A 14,465-nucleotide genomic window follows, 5' to 3' on the forward strand; every position below is an offset into this window, starting at 1 on the left:
AGGGTTTCATTGTGCTGAATTGGCATGAGAACTAAGTAGTCACAGTGGCAAAAAGATGAGGTTGTGGTACAGAGCCCATTTCTTGCAGAGATGGCCTTTCTCTCCTTGGTTATTTAACCTGCGGCCCATCAATTCTCTCAGTATTTATCTATTATAAAATTTATATCTCAAAGTGACATATACACCTCTCCCCCTCTCCATTTTTTTTATATCCACAACAAACCTGTGAGGTAGGTTAGGCTGAGAGATACTGACTTGCCCAAGGTCACCCAGTGGGCTTCACTCAACTGAGAGGGCAGGGGAAGCTGGCAATTCTTCTCCGGCTCAGATTTTAAAGCAAACTAGAAAAGAAATTATAGGTTTGGAAAGTTTGCTTCTCCTTTGACGTAAGCTTTAAGAAACGCCATGAATTCTTTTCGAGCCTGCCTAGGGAGAAAGTTTGCCAGAATCTCTAATCGGAACATACCTAAATCACTCGTCCTTCTGCTTCTCTAAACATCCAAAACTGTCCTTTAGAGATTCCACATGTAGATAATTGTCTCCCCTACTTGGAGCTGCCAGGGCAGCTGTAAAAGGAAATGGAGAGAGCTGCCCCTGTTGAACACAATATTAGGGTATTCAGACATGATTTTTCTCACAAGGCCTTTTGTCTGGAGACTGCGCTAGAGAGTGCTGTAAGATGAAGGCATGTTTCATCCCTTTCCCCTGAGGCAAAGGTCAAAGTTTGCCAGCATAAGTAATCTGTAAGTAGTATATTACCTCACATTCCCTCGCAGCTGCCCCTGGCACTGGTCTGCCTCAGTCCCTTCTGTTCTCTGCTCTTTATTATTGAGAGAGAGAGAGAGAGAGAGAGGGAGAGAGAGAGAGAAATGCAGACTGGTTCCCTGCTTTCCAAGAACATTTCTGCAGTGAGGTAAGAGCCTCACTGGAGTTAAGAAGAGCCAGAAACATTTATTAAGGCGAGCTTATAATGCTTATGCCAATGCCTCAGCAAATCAGGGTCAGGGAGAGCTCCCCACCCATTTCTATGCATTCAAGAGTGCTCTCTTCCTCTGGGAAGGCAGAGTCGACCAGAGCTAGGATATTCATGCCACAGAATTATCTTAGGTGAAATGTTGTATTTCATACTTGGGCTTTTACCAATCAACATATGTGTAGCTGGAGGAGGGGTAATAATATTAATATTTATTGCTATCCCACTTTACCTCCTAAGCAGAGGATGACATTAAGGGGGTTGATATCTGGCCTCTAAGATGCCTGCATTCTTAGCTTCAGGCACTGTGAATCTCTTCTATAAATCATTTATTGTGTAAGTTACCTATCAGATTACCCAGGCTAATGCCCCAGTGGCAGGGGTTGCCTTTGTGTCTATAGTGCAGGCAGTCCTCACTCTCTGCCGAGTCATCTGAAATTGCTGTTTTGCAATGATAAGTATGGTTACATTGGTGCCTGAGGGACAGCTCTGCTCTCCTGGCTTCCAAATGACATGGATCGCTGCAACTTACTGGGAGGGTCAGCATGAAGATTGGAATGGGATTTATTTCCACTGCCATGCCCACATCTGCAATGCTCCCTTCTTCTTCTTTTTAAATAATTTTCATTAATTTTCTTTTTCTCATAACAAATATCCAATATCAATAACATTCATTTTCCAATTCCCCCCCCCTCCCTATTGACTTATTTCAGCTTCCATTTCTGGTTCATTATGTCAAATGTTACATTCTGCTGTTTGCATATAGTACTATGTTGTCACATTGTTAAATTTCTTGTTCTCCGTAAATAAAGTTGAAAATGTTTATTTAAATCCTGCCAGAGAGTCCATGTTTTTTGTTGTTTCTGCAAATATGTTGTAAGAGATTCCCATTCTTTTTCGAAATCACTATTGTCCTTTTCACGCAGTTTATCTGTAAAGGTACCCCTGCCCGTACGGGCCAGTCATGTCCGACTCTAGGGTTGTGCGCCCATCTCACTTAGGAGGCCGGGGGCCAGCTCTGTCCGCAGACACTTCCGGGTCACGTGGCCAGCATGACGAAGCTGCTCTGGTGAGCCAGCACCAGCGCAGCACATGGAAACGCCGTTTACCTTCCCGCTATAAGCGGTACCTATTTATCTACTTGCACTTAGGGGTGCTTTCAAACTGCTAGGTGGGCAGGAGCTGGGACCGAAAGACGGGAGGTCACCCCGCCGCGGGGATTCGAACCGCCGACCATACGATCGGCAAGTCCTAGGCACTGAGGTTTTACCCACAGCGCCACCCGCGTCCCCATGTTGTAAGAGGTTCCCATTCTTTTTCGAAATCACTATTGTCCTTTTCACGTAGTTTATCTGTAAACTTTGCCAACTCTGCATAGTTCACCAACTTTTCTTGCCATTGTTCTTTTGATGGTATTTCTCCAGTCTTCCAGTTTTGTGTTATTAAGATTATTGCTGCTGTTGTAGCATTCATGAATAATGTCCGTTTTTCTTTTGGCAGCTCTTGTCCTAAAATACCTAACAGAAAAACTTCTGGTTTTTTAATAAATGTTATTCTAAACATTTTTTTTCTCAATTCATTGTATATCATTTCCCAAAAATGTTTAATGCAATGCTCCCTTCTGCCATGCCCAGGAGCAGCACATCCCCTTTCACCGCTTGGCACGCTGCCCCATTCCATCACCACCCCACCCTGGTATCCCTTATCTGGATTGCGTGGCAACACTTGCAAAGCAATGATGACAGTGTGTTCTGGCAAGATATTGCCAAAATCTTGCATGTTCTCGTGTGAGATTTTGGCGAGATCTCGCTAAATATCTCACTGGAAGCTGGCACCAGTGCCCGTGCCACTTCTCTGCTGGTGGCAGAGGTGGGCAGGCTGGCCCTGTCCTTTCCTGTCCCCTTCCCAGTAAATGGCACTAATATGTGGTGCTCAGAATGTGAGAGAGTAGCGTGGCCCCACCTGCCACTACCACGTGCTTATATCTGATCTCTGTAAGACTCCGCCTGACTAAAAGCTACTTCAGTTGTACTGAACCCAGCACCAATGAAGTTAAAACAAAAAAAATGTATTTAATTAATACAAACTTATTGCAATATATCCTCAGCTAGCAGGCAACATGGACATAGTAGAGCAAATGTGATATGTATCGGGTGGATATGTTCAAGCCTTCTGCCTTTAATTCCTACTAAATTAATAGAAATTCCCAGGGTGGTTGGACCTTTAAATCCCATAGACGTACTTTTGAAATACTTGGGAGAATTTGGCTCAGAAAACAAAGTGGAGTTAATAATTCATTTGATAAAAGCAGCTAGAATATTGATGGCCCTGTTCTGGAAGAAAGCAGACATTCCAGTCAATAAGAAAATGGGAAGAAAAATGTTGGGCCATGAAAAGAGGTTTGAACGTGGCATTTATTCCACTAAAGGGAAAGGAGAGTGAGGCATTTAAATGTTGAGGGTCTTAGATGGTTTCTTCTGCTTATTTATTTATTGGGCCTTAGGATGCATCACTGGGTGGACTTTGTGATAAATTGAGATGAAGAATGGAGTTCTGTAAAATATTAGTTAAATTAATGGAGCAAGCTTAAGTATGTCTACATGGAAAGAAGTCCTACTGAATTCAATGGGGCTTACTCCCAGAAAAGTAGGAACAGGACCCGTGTGCATTATGAGCATAGCTTCAAATGTCTCTGCATTTATTATAGCTGTGTTCATGCATCATGCTAAACCATGGGTTTAGCCTTATGAGAGCAAGCTGCAACAATTACCTTCACATTTGGCTCACTTGCTCTCCTCTCCCCTTCCAAAGCACCCTTCCCCTTCAGATCTACCACCGCTTGTCATGATGTCTCAACCTGGAGAAATTGGCTAGTCTAAACAACGGCTAGGGAAAACATACCAACTTCAAACCATTTACAGATAGGTAGCCGTGTTGGTCTGCCATAGTCAAAACAAAACAAAATTCCTTCCAGTAGCACCTTAAAGACCAACTAAGTTAGTTCTTGGTATGAGCTTTCGTGTGCATGCAGGTATCTGAAGAAGTGTGCATGCACACGAAAGCTCATACCAAGAACTAACTTAGTTGGTCTTTAAGGTGCTACTGGAAGGAACTTCAAACCATGATTTACAATGTTGGCTTGTTTCCACTAATTATAGTCAAGATGAACTACAGTTGAGGGTTCCAGTTAAACTGTGATAAATCTAAGGCCAAACCGCGGGAGGCAGTGCAAGACAGGAGTGCCTGGCGTGCTCTGGTCCATGGGGTCACGAAGAGTCAGACACGACTAAACGACTAAACAACAACAACAACAATCTAAGGCAGGTGTTTCCAATCTCCTCCTGAGTTTAAGGAGAGGTGAGGAGGAAGTACATAAGCCCAGGACTTGTGGCAGTTCATCCTCATAATGTAAAACCATGGTTTAGCATTTTGTGTGACTATGCATGCTTACTCAGAGGTAAATTTCACTTTCTTCAATCAGGCTCACTCCTTATCCAGAATAGTCGTACCTCAGAAGTTGAACAGAATCCATTCCAGAAGTCTGTTTGACTTCTGAAATGTTCGATATTCCAAAGCATGGCTTCTGGTTGGCTGCAGGAAGCTTCTGCAGCCAATCAGAAGCCACGGAAGCCTCGTTGGATGTTTGGCTTCCAAAAGAACGTTCAAAAACTGGAACAATCACTGCTGGTTTTCGATCGTTCGGGAGCCGGAACGTTCAGCTCCCAAAGGCGTTGGGGAGCCGAGGTACGACTGTACAGTGGTACCTCAGGTTAAGAACTTAATTCGTTCTGGAGGTCCGTTCTTAACCTGAAACTGTTCTTAACCTGAAGCACCACTAATGGTGGCTCCCGCTGCCGCCGTGCTGACGCTGCATGTTCTCATCCTGAAGCAAAGTTCTTAACCTGAGGTACTATTTCTGGGTTAGCGGAGTCTGTAACCTGAAGCGCCTGTAACCTGGAGCGTCTGTAACCTGAGGTACCACTGTATTTAAGATTGCAGGCTGTGATACTTGAGCTGTTTTTATATATAACTTTGAGTATGTTTTGATGTTAAAACAAGAAAATGAAGCATCACTCTAATAAAACAATTATCCATACAAACCGGAAACAACACATTTCTCATACTATCAAGATCAACACATTAGAGCCACTTAAAACAGAAGTTTAACAGCTGAGGCTATTTAAAGGAAGGTTTCTGAAACTCATAAACATGACTATACTTCTTATTTGAAAGCTAAGTGATTAGACTAGTGAGCCTCTCATGAGAGAGTTCATCACCGTGGAACCGTATGGGTGGAATATTTTATCGGACAGTCCCTACTGTTCTCCTGAACAGCAGAGTCCACCAACTTGGATGGTTTTAAAAAACAATTAGACAAATTTGGAGAGGATATGGTTATCAATAGCTACAAGGCACAATGGCTATGTTCCACCTCTACTTTCAGAGGCAATTTGCCTCTGAACACCAGTTGATGGGAATTACAAGTGTGGAAAGTGCTGTTGCCCTCAATTCCTGTTTGCAAGCTTCTCATAAGTATCTGGTTGGTCATGGTAAGAAAAGGGGTGCAGGACTAAGATGGGTCTTTGTCTGATCCAGCAGGGCTCCTTTAATTTTTACTGAATTTATATACCACCCTATAACCAGAGGTCTCAGGGAGATTCTTCTTACTTTCTATGTCTTCCCCTGAGTGGCTGGCAGTGCTTTCCCACATGGATATTGTTAACCTCAGTCCAGCTTGTGGTGCCATGAATCTCTTAAAAAAGCACCCAGTGCTATCCATCACAGTAGCCAATATTCAACACTCTAAGTCAGGGTGGCAATTGATATGTTCACCCCATGTGTTCAGATCTGGAGAACAGGCCCTATATGAAACAACCTGGACCCTCTGAGGCCCTTCTTTGTGTGTCTCCTCTGCTAGAGGTCTGGAGGGCGGCAGCACAATAATGGGCCTTTTCTGCAATGGCTCCCCATTTGTGGAATGCTCTCCCCAGGGAGATATCTTTAGGTGTGAGGTGAAAACATTTTTATTTAGCCAGGTCTTTGGCTAATTAAACCATCTGTGGCCCTTTAAAGTGTGAGGGGATGTTGCTTTTGTTTGTTCTTTTGATATGTATTTTTGTGTCTTTCTTCAACTATCAGAATGCTTAATTTGTCTTTGGCTAATTAAACAATCTATGGCCTTTTAAACTGGGGGGTATTTTTTTTGTTGCTATGTTATGTATTTTTATGTTTTTACATTATAAACGGCCCTGGGATCCTCAGATGACGGACGGCAAAGAAGTAATAATAATAATAATAATAATAATAATAATAATAATAATAATAATGTGTTTAGCATGGAGAATTAGGGATAATAGAGATTTGTGAGACTCTGCTTTTCTGTAGCCCAAAAAGAATAGCTATGGTTTTGCAGGGATCTGCTCTTATGTGGGGAGAGCTTTTTCATTAACAATCTCATGGCTCCCAATTATGAAGGACAATTAGCTGCGAAGCTCTCTTGGTTTGCATGGAGATTATGTTTTCAAGGACAGCCTCCGAGTTCCTCTGGATGAGCCATGGAGAGGTCTGGGCACATGGCCATTTTTTCATTTGCTAGTTCACTCTTGGCTAAGCTTTCCTACGGGGGACTGAGGAGATGCCTAATTTTCACTGCAGGCTTTCTAAAAGTAGCATTTAATTCCCATGTGTGTCTTGAATCTACAAAGCACCAAATACAAAGCTCCTTCCTGCAAGGAACAGAGAAAGCTTTCTTACAGCCTCTGCACGTCTAGAGAGCCTCTCCACTCTAGGTGTGCAAGTTGTACAAGTGTAACTAGGACGCATCTGTGTGTGCATCTGCAAGCGGTGGCTAAATAGAAAGGTGAGCACCTGCCACAGGTTATTGCTTGACTTGATAAAACATGGGAACTTTTAGCTGCGGACAAGATTTCAACCCACATTAAAGGGGCACGAAAGCAGTTCGTTGCGGATGGCTCACTAGAAAAATGGTTTCCATTTATTACATATGTAGACTCAGCAAAAACAATGCACAGAAGGCAGTTGCGTCTGAGTTCAGTCTTTATTTTGGAAAGTTAAAGGCAGGAAGTGAGGAAAGGAGAGAATAAACAGAAGCAAAGAAACTGCTTCAGAATTGGAATCTTTGCTGATTTTGAATTTTCTGGTACTGTTTAGAACTTGAAAAATATAAGAAACACTTGCTATTGCTTTTGAAACTCTAATTTTTGGGGAGAAAACTTTTAAATAGTTGATCAGTTCCAAGTGCTGCATAAGTCCTTGTTTTGGTTTCCTGCACACCTTGTTGTTGTTTTTAACTTATGGCATCTGCAATTGACTGCTTTGAAGCCAAATTGGAATGTATTTTGCTGTTTTATCCTTGATGCAATCATTAGGATGTATTTTAATGGCTCTAAGTCACTTCGGGAGCCAATCTTGGCTGAAACCAAATAACAATGATCATTTAGATAAAGAGGCTTTTAATAATGATCAGGAGTAGGTGATGGGGCAGCTGTGCAGCTGTAGCAGGTGCACCTGCACTGTCACACTCGTGGCCCCACCTCTGCCCAGGAAGCAGCAGTGGTACCAGTACCAGGAGACCAGCTCTAAGGTGGTGTTCCACCACCTGCTCCCAACAGAGATGATACATCCTTACAGGTGACAGTAAGCACTTAATGGAAAAGTGTGCCATCCTGCAGTATCTAAAGTTAATATTAGGGGTTAATGGACATCCTTTTGCTTGCCCTAATAGGGACTGAGTGGCAGTAAAACACAGGCACCTTGGCTAATTATTTACTTGACTCCACCTGCTTCATTCTTCAATGCCATTAAAACTTCCTTCCATTCTGGTCATTTCCTTCTTGTTTTTCTTGGAGTTCTAACTTTTTCCTGGTTAGTATGGCTTGGTGGCAGTTGTAAGCTATAGTAGGCTTCTGCTGTGTTGTGTTGTGTTGTGTTGTGTTGTGTTGTGTTGTGTTGTGTTGTGTTGTGTTGTGTGTAGAGCACACTAAAGTCAGAAAGAAATTATTTTCACTTGCTTTTCAGATAGCTGTACTGGTACGTTGCACTAAAAATAATACTGGGCATACTTATTTAATTACTAGTAAGTCCACCCAACCCAGTGGGATTCTTTCTGAGTAAAACTGCATAAATCTGGCAATTCTGATTTGAGGTATCTACAGTACACATTGCTAAAGGTCAGACTTCTTTCCAGTTTTTTGTATCTGGCTCTGCCCGTCATTGGTTCTGGCTCCATCCACTGGGGGCATGTGTCCCCACCCCCAACAGATTACAGATGAGAGGAAACAGCCTCAAGGGGGGGGGAATTGCCCACCCCTGATCCAAAACCATCAGATTTCAAACCTATCCTCTATCTTGAATCCAATTCAAAACCGTTTCAGGAAATTTTAATTGCCAATCTGATAGTGCATTGGAAGAGTATATTAACACTTATAGGCCATCCTCAAAGGTAGTTCCTCAGAGGGAAAAAAAACCATGTCTCAACATGCTAAAGCCTAGCAAAGTTTTGGGTGCCAGGCCATAGCCAACCTCATAAAATAGTGAGTGACATGAGTTTCTGGAGCCAGAGCTTGAGGTACAAACCACAGGCCACACAGAGCTGGGGACAGTTTTGACCTAGAAGCTTTTATATCATCATCATTATCACCACCACCATCAAATCTGCAATCACTGCCCTTCACCAGCAGGTATCTAGGCAGAATTAAAAATAAAAAAGTTATAACATACTACAGTCACAGGAATAGGTGTCAAGGGCCAGAAGTGCATCTGCAGCATTCACTGAAAGATATATTGTGAATAAGTGAGTCTCACCTCTGTGGGGATGGAATTCCACAACTTAGAGTCGCCACAGAGATTGCCCTCAGCCAGGCCACATACTCCCCGAACTTCTAAGGGAGATTGAACCACCAAAAGAGTACCTTCTGCTGATCTGAACATCCAGGAGGGTCTGTAGGGAAGGAGGCGGTCTCTCAGATAGTTGAGGCCTGAGTTGTTATAGCCCTTGTAGGTCCAGAGCTGAAGAAGTCAGCTGGCTGCTGGAATGGCAGTTACCCTGGAGCCCAAGAACTTGTCATAACTCAGGGAGCCTTCAGGCCTTCTGCCTCAACCCAAAAGACCATCACAATCCAGGGAACATTCACCACTTAGGCGTAATGGAGAATGGATCCATTTGTTCCCACTTCTGTTAGCTATCCCTAACATGAAGAGCATCCTGCTTCAGGCAATAATTTGACATTTCCAGCAGAGAAACTGGGGAATGTTTTGGTCAGTGCTATTTTTATGTGCCTCATTGGCAACAAGTGGAATTGATATTGCGTGACATGAGATGAAGTAACATGAGTTCTGCAAAGAACCCCTTCAAATTTGTGACTAGCGCTTTAGAAATTTGCATTGCTATAGAAAGAGAACATGTAATTATGATTGCATTAGAGATGCACATATTTCAAATTCCCCGTTATCTTGTCACTTTCCCCCCCTTTAAGACTTCGTTGACTTCTAAATGCTCTTTATTGGTTGAAAGCCAACAATGAGGAGAAAAATGCCCGTCCTATCTTCAAGCTGGGAAAAAGGAGGGAAAAGGTATTTATACATACAAATTTTATAGAAAAAACATTTTGTACACTTGTGACAAACCTACAGTATTCTTAAGTGGTGTTAGCTATACTTAGAGAAGACTCATGGAAATCAACAGAATTAAGTAAATAAAGTTCATTAATTTTACTGTGAGTATGACTTAGCTGGATCTCATCCAAATCATTAGATTACCGCAACACGTTATGTTTGGGGCTGCCTCTGAAGACTGTCTTGAAACTTAAGCTGGTGCAGAATTCAGCGGCCAGCTTGCTCATCGAGGCAAGATGGTTTGAATATATAATGCCAATCCTGACCCGACTGTACTGGCTGCCAATTAGTTTCTGGACCCAATTCAAAGTGCTGGCTTAAGCAGTTCAGGAGTGCAATACCTCAAGGACCACATCTTCCCCATATGAAACAGCCCAGACGCTGTGATCATCACCAGAGGATGCTCTCCCCAGGGAAGCTCACGTATCTTTACGTGCCAGGAAAAAACATTCCTCGTATCCCAGGCCTTTGGCTAATTAAATAAGATGTGGCCTTTTAAACCAGGGCATCTAAGTTTCGCCTGATTGAGGGATAGTATTTCAATATGAGTAGAAAAATGAGAGTACCCCTAAACTTTTTTTTTAAGAAAAAAACCTGCCTGTGAGTATATGAAAAGGATTGCTCCAAATCTCTTTGCTCTCTCTCACTCACTCATTTTTGAACCCAGCTCAGATTCTCATCTTGAGTTGCTTCTTACATCTTCATAGACCATTTTGTCCTGCACTCTGCCTGATCTTGTTCTCCACCGTCACCCAGACTCAGCAGATGCTTGGCTTAATTAGATCCTACAAATCTCCAACCATAGCATCCATAACATCTTGGATGATATGCTATGTGCTGGCAAAAATGAAACTCATCTGATTAGTACAACTCTGTTTCTTTAGGGTCTTCAAGTGCTACATCTAAATGATGGAACTGAACATCCCCCAACTGCTGTGATATTAACAAGCATTACTCTCTGCTTATTAGAAACTGAGCAGGAAACAAGGGGATGGCGATAACTGGTTGACTTGCTCAAGAACAATGTGGAAGATGAACACAGAGCCTAAAGTCTAGGTCTGCATTCACAACCTGGTGACCACCAGATGTTTTGGATGACAACTCCCATCAGCTGCCAACCAGTTTTTATATATGCAAGGGAAAACAGTATGTTTTGAATGGCAGCATTTAAATCCATTAAATTAAACAAACACAACTACAAAAAGGGATAAAATGGTGCAGTTGCTTTTACATGATAGTCAGAAGTTAAACAACATGCAGGAACACATTTCTCATGGATGGGACAATGATTTCCTCCATAATCTGCCCATGGCATTCCACCAACTGTGAAACAGTGTTTACTCTCGGTGACAAAATGGCAGGTGAGCCAGACAGCAAAACTGGTTTATCCCATTGTGGCAGCATGTTAACATTTCCAAAAAAAAAAAAATCTGACCCACTGAACTGGGCATATTCAAGCTTTTCTGGGGATGATAGCTTCCCTTGGAAAAAAAATTAGACCCAAGATCTGAAAATCTGAAAATTCTCCACAGGCTGTTCCTTATATTACCAGACTCCAGTCAGTGATGATAAGCAAAGATAGAGTCAACGCACAGAAAATAATTTCACATAAGTTTAAATCCTGGATATCTCTTACCACCATCACCACCCACATCGCCCAGTGGGAAAGAGTGTGCAATTTTCATATTTGAAGTATTTGAAATGAATCATTTGTGAACAATCTGCATCCCTGCAATTAATTGCTCCAGAAAGTGGTGGGATCGTTTTGAATAATGAATGAGCTTGATAATTGCACGATCTGTTCGCAGAGGACTTGCCAATATGGAAAAAAAAGGCGGGAAAGGGAGCTAAACAACATCAAAATGAATCACTGAGTACAGCATTCTCCGAAAAAGAACTGCATCAGCATTCAAGAACAGGGAGGTTGTGCCCATTGAAGTCCTCAGCAGGCATTCAAAAATATTAAAAGAGTCGGAAATCCACATGAGTCTTCCTCATATGCAGGAAAATCATTGTGAAATAAAAATGGACAAAGTCAATAAAGCTAGGTTCATCATCTTGCCTTGCCGCAGAAGCACCTAGAGTGACAAGATCTTCTCCACATGCACCCACAGCATGAACTACTGGGGAGTGCAAGAAACAACCACGTGTGAGGTCAGAGGTCAACTGCATTGGTGTCAGGGGTTGGACTCAAGGGGGCGAGATGGAGGAGGAATGGTGGAGATTCCTGACACTGCAGGAGGAGGAGAATGCAGCATTGATTAACAGCAGGGCTTTGAGGAGTTTGAGGGAGGTCACAGCTCAGAGATAGACAAACAGAAGAGTTGGGAAGTGTTAGGAGAAGGGAGGCAGAAGCAGACCAGTCAGCTGACAAATTGTCACCGGAGAGTATTTCTGAACCCCCTTCTCCCAGAACTCGGCGCTCGTTAAAGAGTGCAGAACAAAGGACCCAAAGACAATTGGCCGTGAGCGGCCACCGTAAGGGGAAGTGCTGTTGCTAGGAAGGAGGGAACTCAGTTGGAGCAATGCATTTATCAGGGCATACTGCATTCTTTTGTGTCTTGCTGTTATGAATGAATAAACTCATTAAAAAGGACTCTACCTTGTTCTCTCTGCTTCTTGCTGCCACCGGGGGAGGAATAGAATTCCCTTGACAACTGGTCTCCCCCTCCCAGTGATGGACCAGACTAGAAGGAGGAAGTGGCTCTTACACTGGTGTAGTTGCACATGATATGTGTGTGCGCGAGCACATGTTAATATTTAGTACTTAGCATTTCTTAGAGCTGTGCATGGACCCCCCAATGGACCCCTGGATTGGGCTAATGTGCTCTGTTCTACCCCAGGGACCATCCACCTCACATTGGATCTGTCCCTGAAGCAACTGGAGGGGGCATGGCTAAGAGTTTTCAAAGAATTTTTAAAACCCTATATTTACCCCTATTTTAAAATACAGTTCAGAGGTGGGTGGAGGATCCAATCTTGCATGAAGAATGGTATTTGCAAGGTTGCAGTGAAGTATTATCTGCCCAAAGCTGAAGATACAGACGAGGCGATTCTGGCCCAAAATAAGAAACTGTTTTAACATGGTTTGGCCAGTTTGTTTGTTTTAGCTGCAGAAACATTCTTCCCTTACATAATATGTGCGCATGCTGTTCCTGACATTGCCTGTCATTTACACGCTTAATAAACGCATGCAACATATGTGCCTAATTACATCACCATCACATATTTCCAGCTGCACATTATTTTGCCAGCTAAACCATCCAACTGCACACTAAACAAAACACACACACACCATGGGCACATTTTCACAGCACTCTTTTAAGGTCGACAGGTATTCAAATGGCAGATATGGGGTTGAGGTTTAGGGGTTTGCCTAAGGTTTGAGGCTGAGTTAAAACTTGAACCAGGAGAACTTCACAGCTAACAATCTTAACTGCACCAGTTCCCAGTCCTCACAAATAGCACAAGACAAAGTGGACAGCAAAATAGGCCAAACGCTGTGCAGGGCAGCATCTATACACGCAAGGTCAACAAAAATAATGGGCTAAAGAAGAGAGGGCAGCCGTCCTGTCTCTTTGCTGTATGATATGGGCATAAAGGGGACAATTTCTGACAATCTCATCTTATGCCATTGGTTGGTGGGAATCAGTTGCAGTGATTTTTCCTGATATAATTTCAAGCCTTTCACAAAAATCAATGACTGTTATAAATAACACTATGCCAACATCTTCTCTTTAGTTCCTTGAAAGTTTTCTTCCTCTGAAAAAGAGACAATCTCTCTCTCCATTCTTAAGATCACTATATATGTGTGTGAATTTACAGAACTTTGAGCTTACCTTATGATTGCAAGGTGGCCTAGTGTCATGTGTATGGGCTTCCACACGGGGGGGGGGAGGGGGGAGGGCTGCAAAGTAAAATACTGAAAGCAGGGCAAGCTAGAAAAATATTGCTGGCACATTTTGCCCTTTATCTCAGGTTCTACACATGCTAGAAACCTGATCTGATAAATTCTGATCTGATAACATCCCACAGAAGGTGCTATATAATGTTCTCTTCCCCCAGGTTTTAACTGGAATGTAGGAATCTGGGGACCACTGGTAAGATGAGCGCCCAGCATTGGTGAAATTGTTCCCAGAACGAAAGAAAGGAGACTTGCAAGCATCCCAATACAAAAGTAAATGAAACAAAACAAAACTCTCTCCTTTGCTAATATTAAACTGCAGCTTCTTTTCTCATTAATTAGTGGGGCATGGTTTAAAAAAAATATATGGGAGACAATTTTGGCACAGCACTAGTTAATAATGCACTTGGCATCTTGGAAGCCATTCGACTGTCAACTTCACTGTCATATGACTCGGTCTTACCTTCTTATCGTCCTTAGTAGCGTGGACCTGGCCTCATTATGGAAAGTGATGATGATGCTGGTAGGTGGCAGATCTGTGCGATAGTGCAAAGTAGTGCATCTGAATGAAGGAAGAGAGAAAAGTATTGCTCAGATTATGGAATCGTTAAGAGCGTGGCATTCAATAGATTTCCTTCCCAGTAGGGAGGTGCTAAGTGACAACTAAAACCCATCTGTGCAGCTCTGAAATTTGTGCGATTCATTCTTTATTAAAGCAATGCTATGTGAATATAGGCCCAATGAAATGAAACTGGGTTTGATGAGACAGAGGATTGCAATGTGAAAGATTATTCCATTCTTCTAAACAAGATACAGAGCCACTGGTGAGAAGTCCACCAGCACCTGAAACCCAGGATGAAACTGTGTCACTTACAGGACACTCTGTTTGTCCTATAAGCCAACCAAGTTGTGCCTCCTTGCCAACCCCACCATAACTTCTTTGCTCAGCCTCAG

The 14,465-nt window shown here is 42.7% G+C and overlaps 1 protein-coding gene across 1 annotated transcript in view; it reads right to left on the reverse strand.

The window, feature by feature from the left end:
* Positions 1 to 14,465, reverse strand: part of GALNT14 (polypeptide N-acetylgalactosaminyltransferase 14) — a 243,070-nt gene that overhangs the window by 65,691 nt on the left and 162,914 nt on the right. The window contains exon 3 of the mRNA XM_083732509.1: positions 13,975 to 14,073. Coding sequence (XP_083588635.1) covers positions 13,975 to 14,073 — 99 coding nt within the window. The remainder of the gene's footprint in view (positions 1 to 13,974; positions 14,074 to 14,465) is intronic.

The sequence above is a fragment of the Podarcis gaigeae genome (assembly GCF_964106915.1).
Source record: "Podarcis gaigeae genome assembly, chromosome: 3".
NCBI classification, from domain to species: domain Eukaryota; kingdom Metazoa; phylum Chordata; class Lepidosauria; order Squamata; family Lacertidae; genus Podarcis; species Podarcis gaigeae.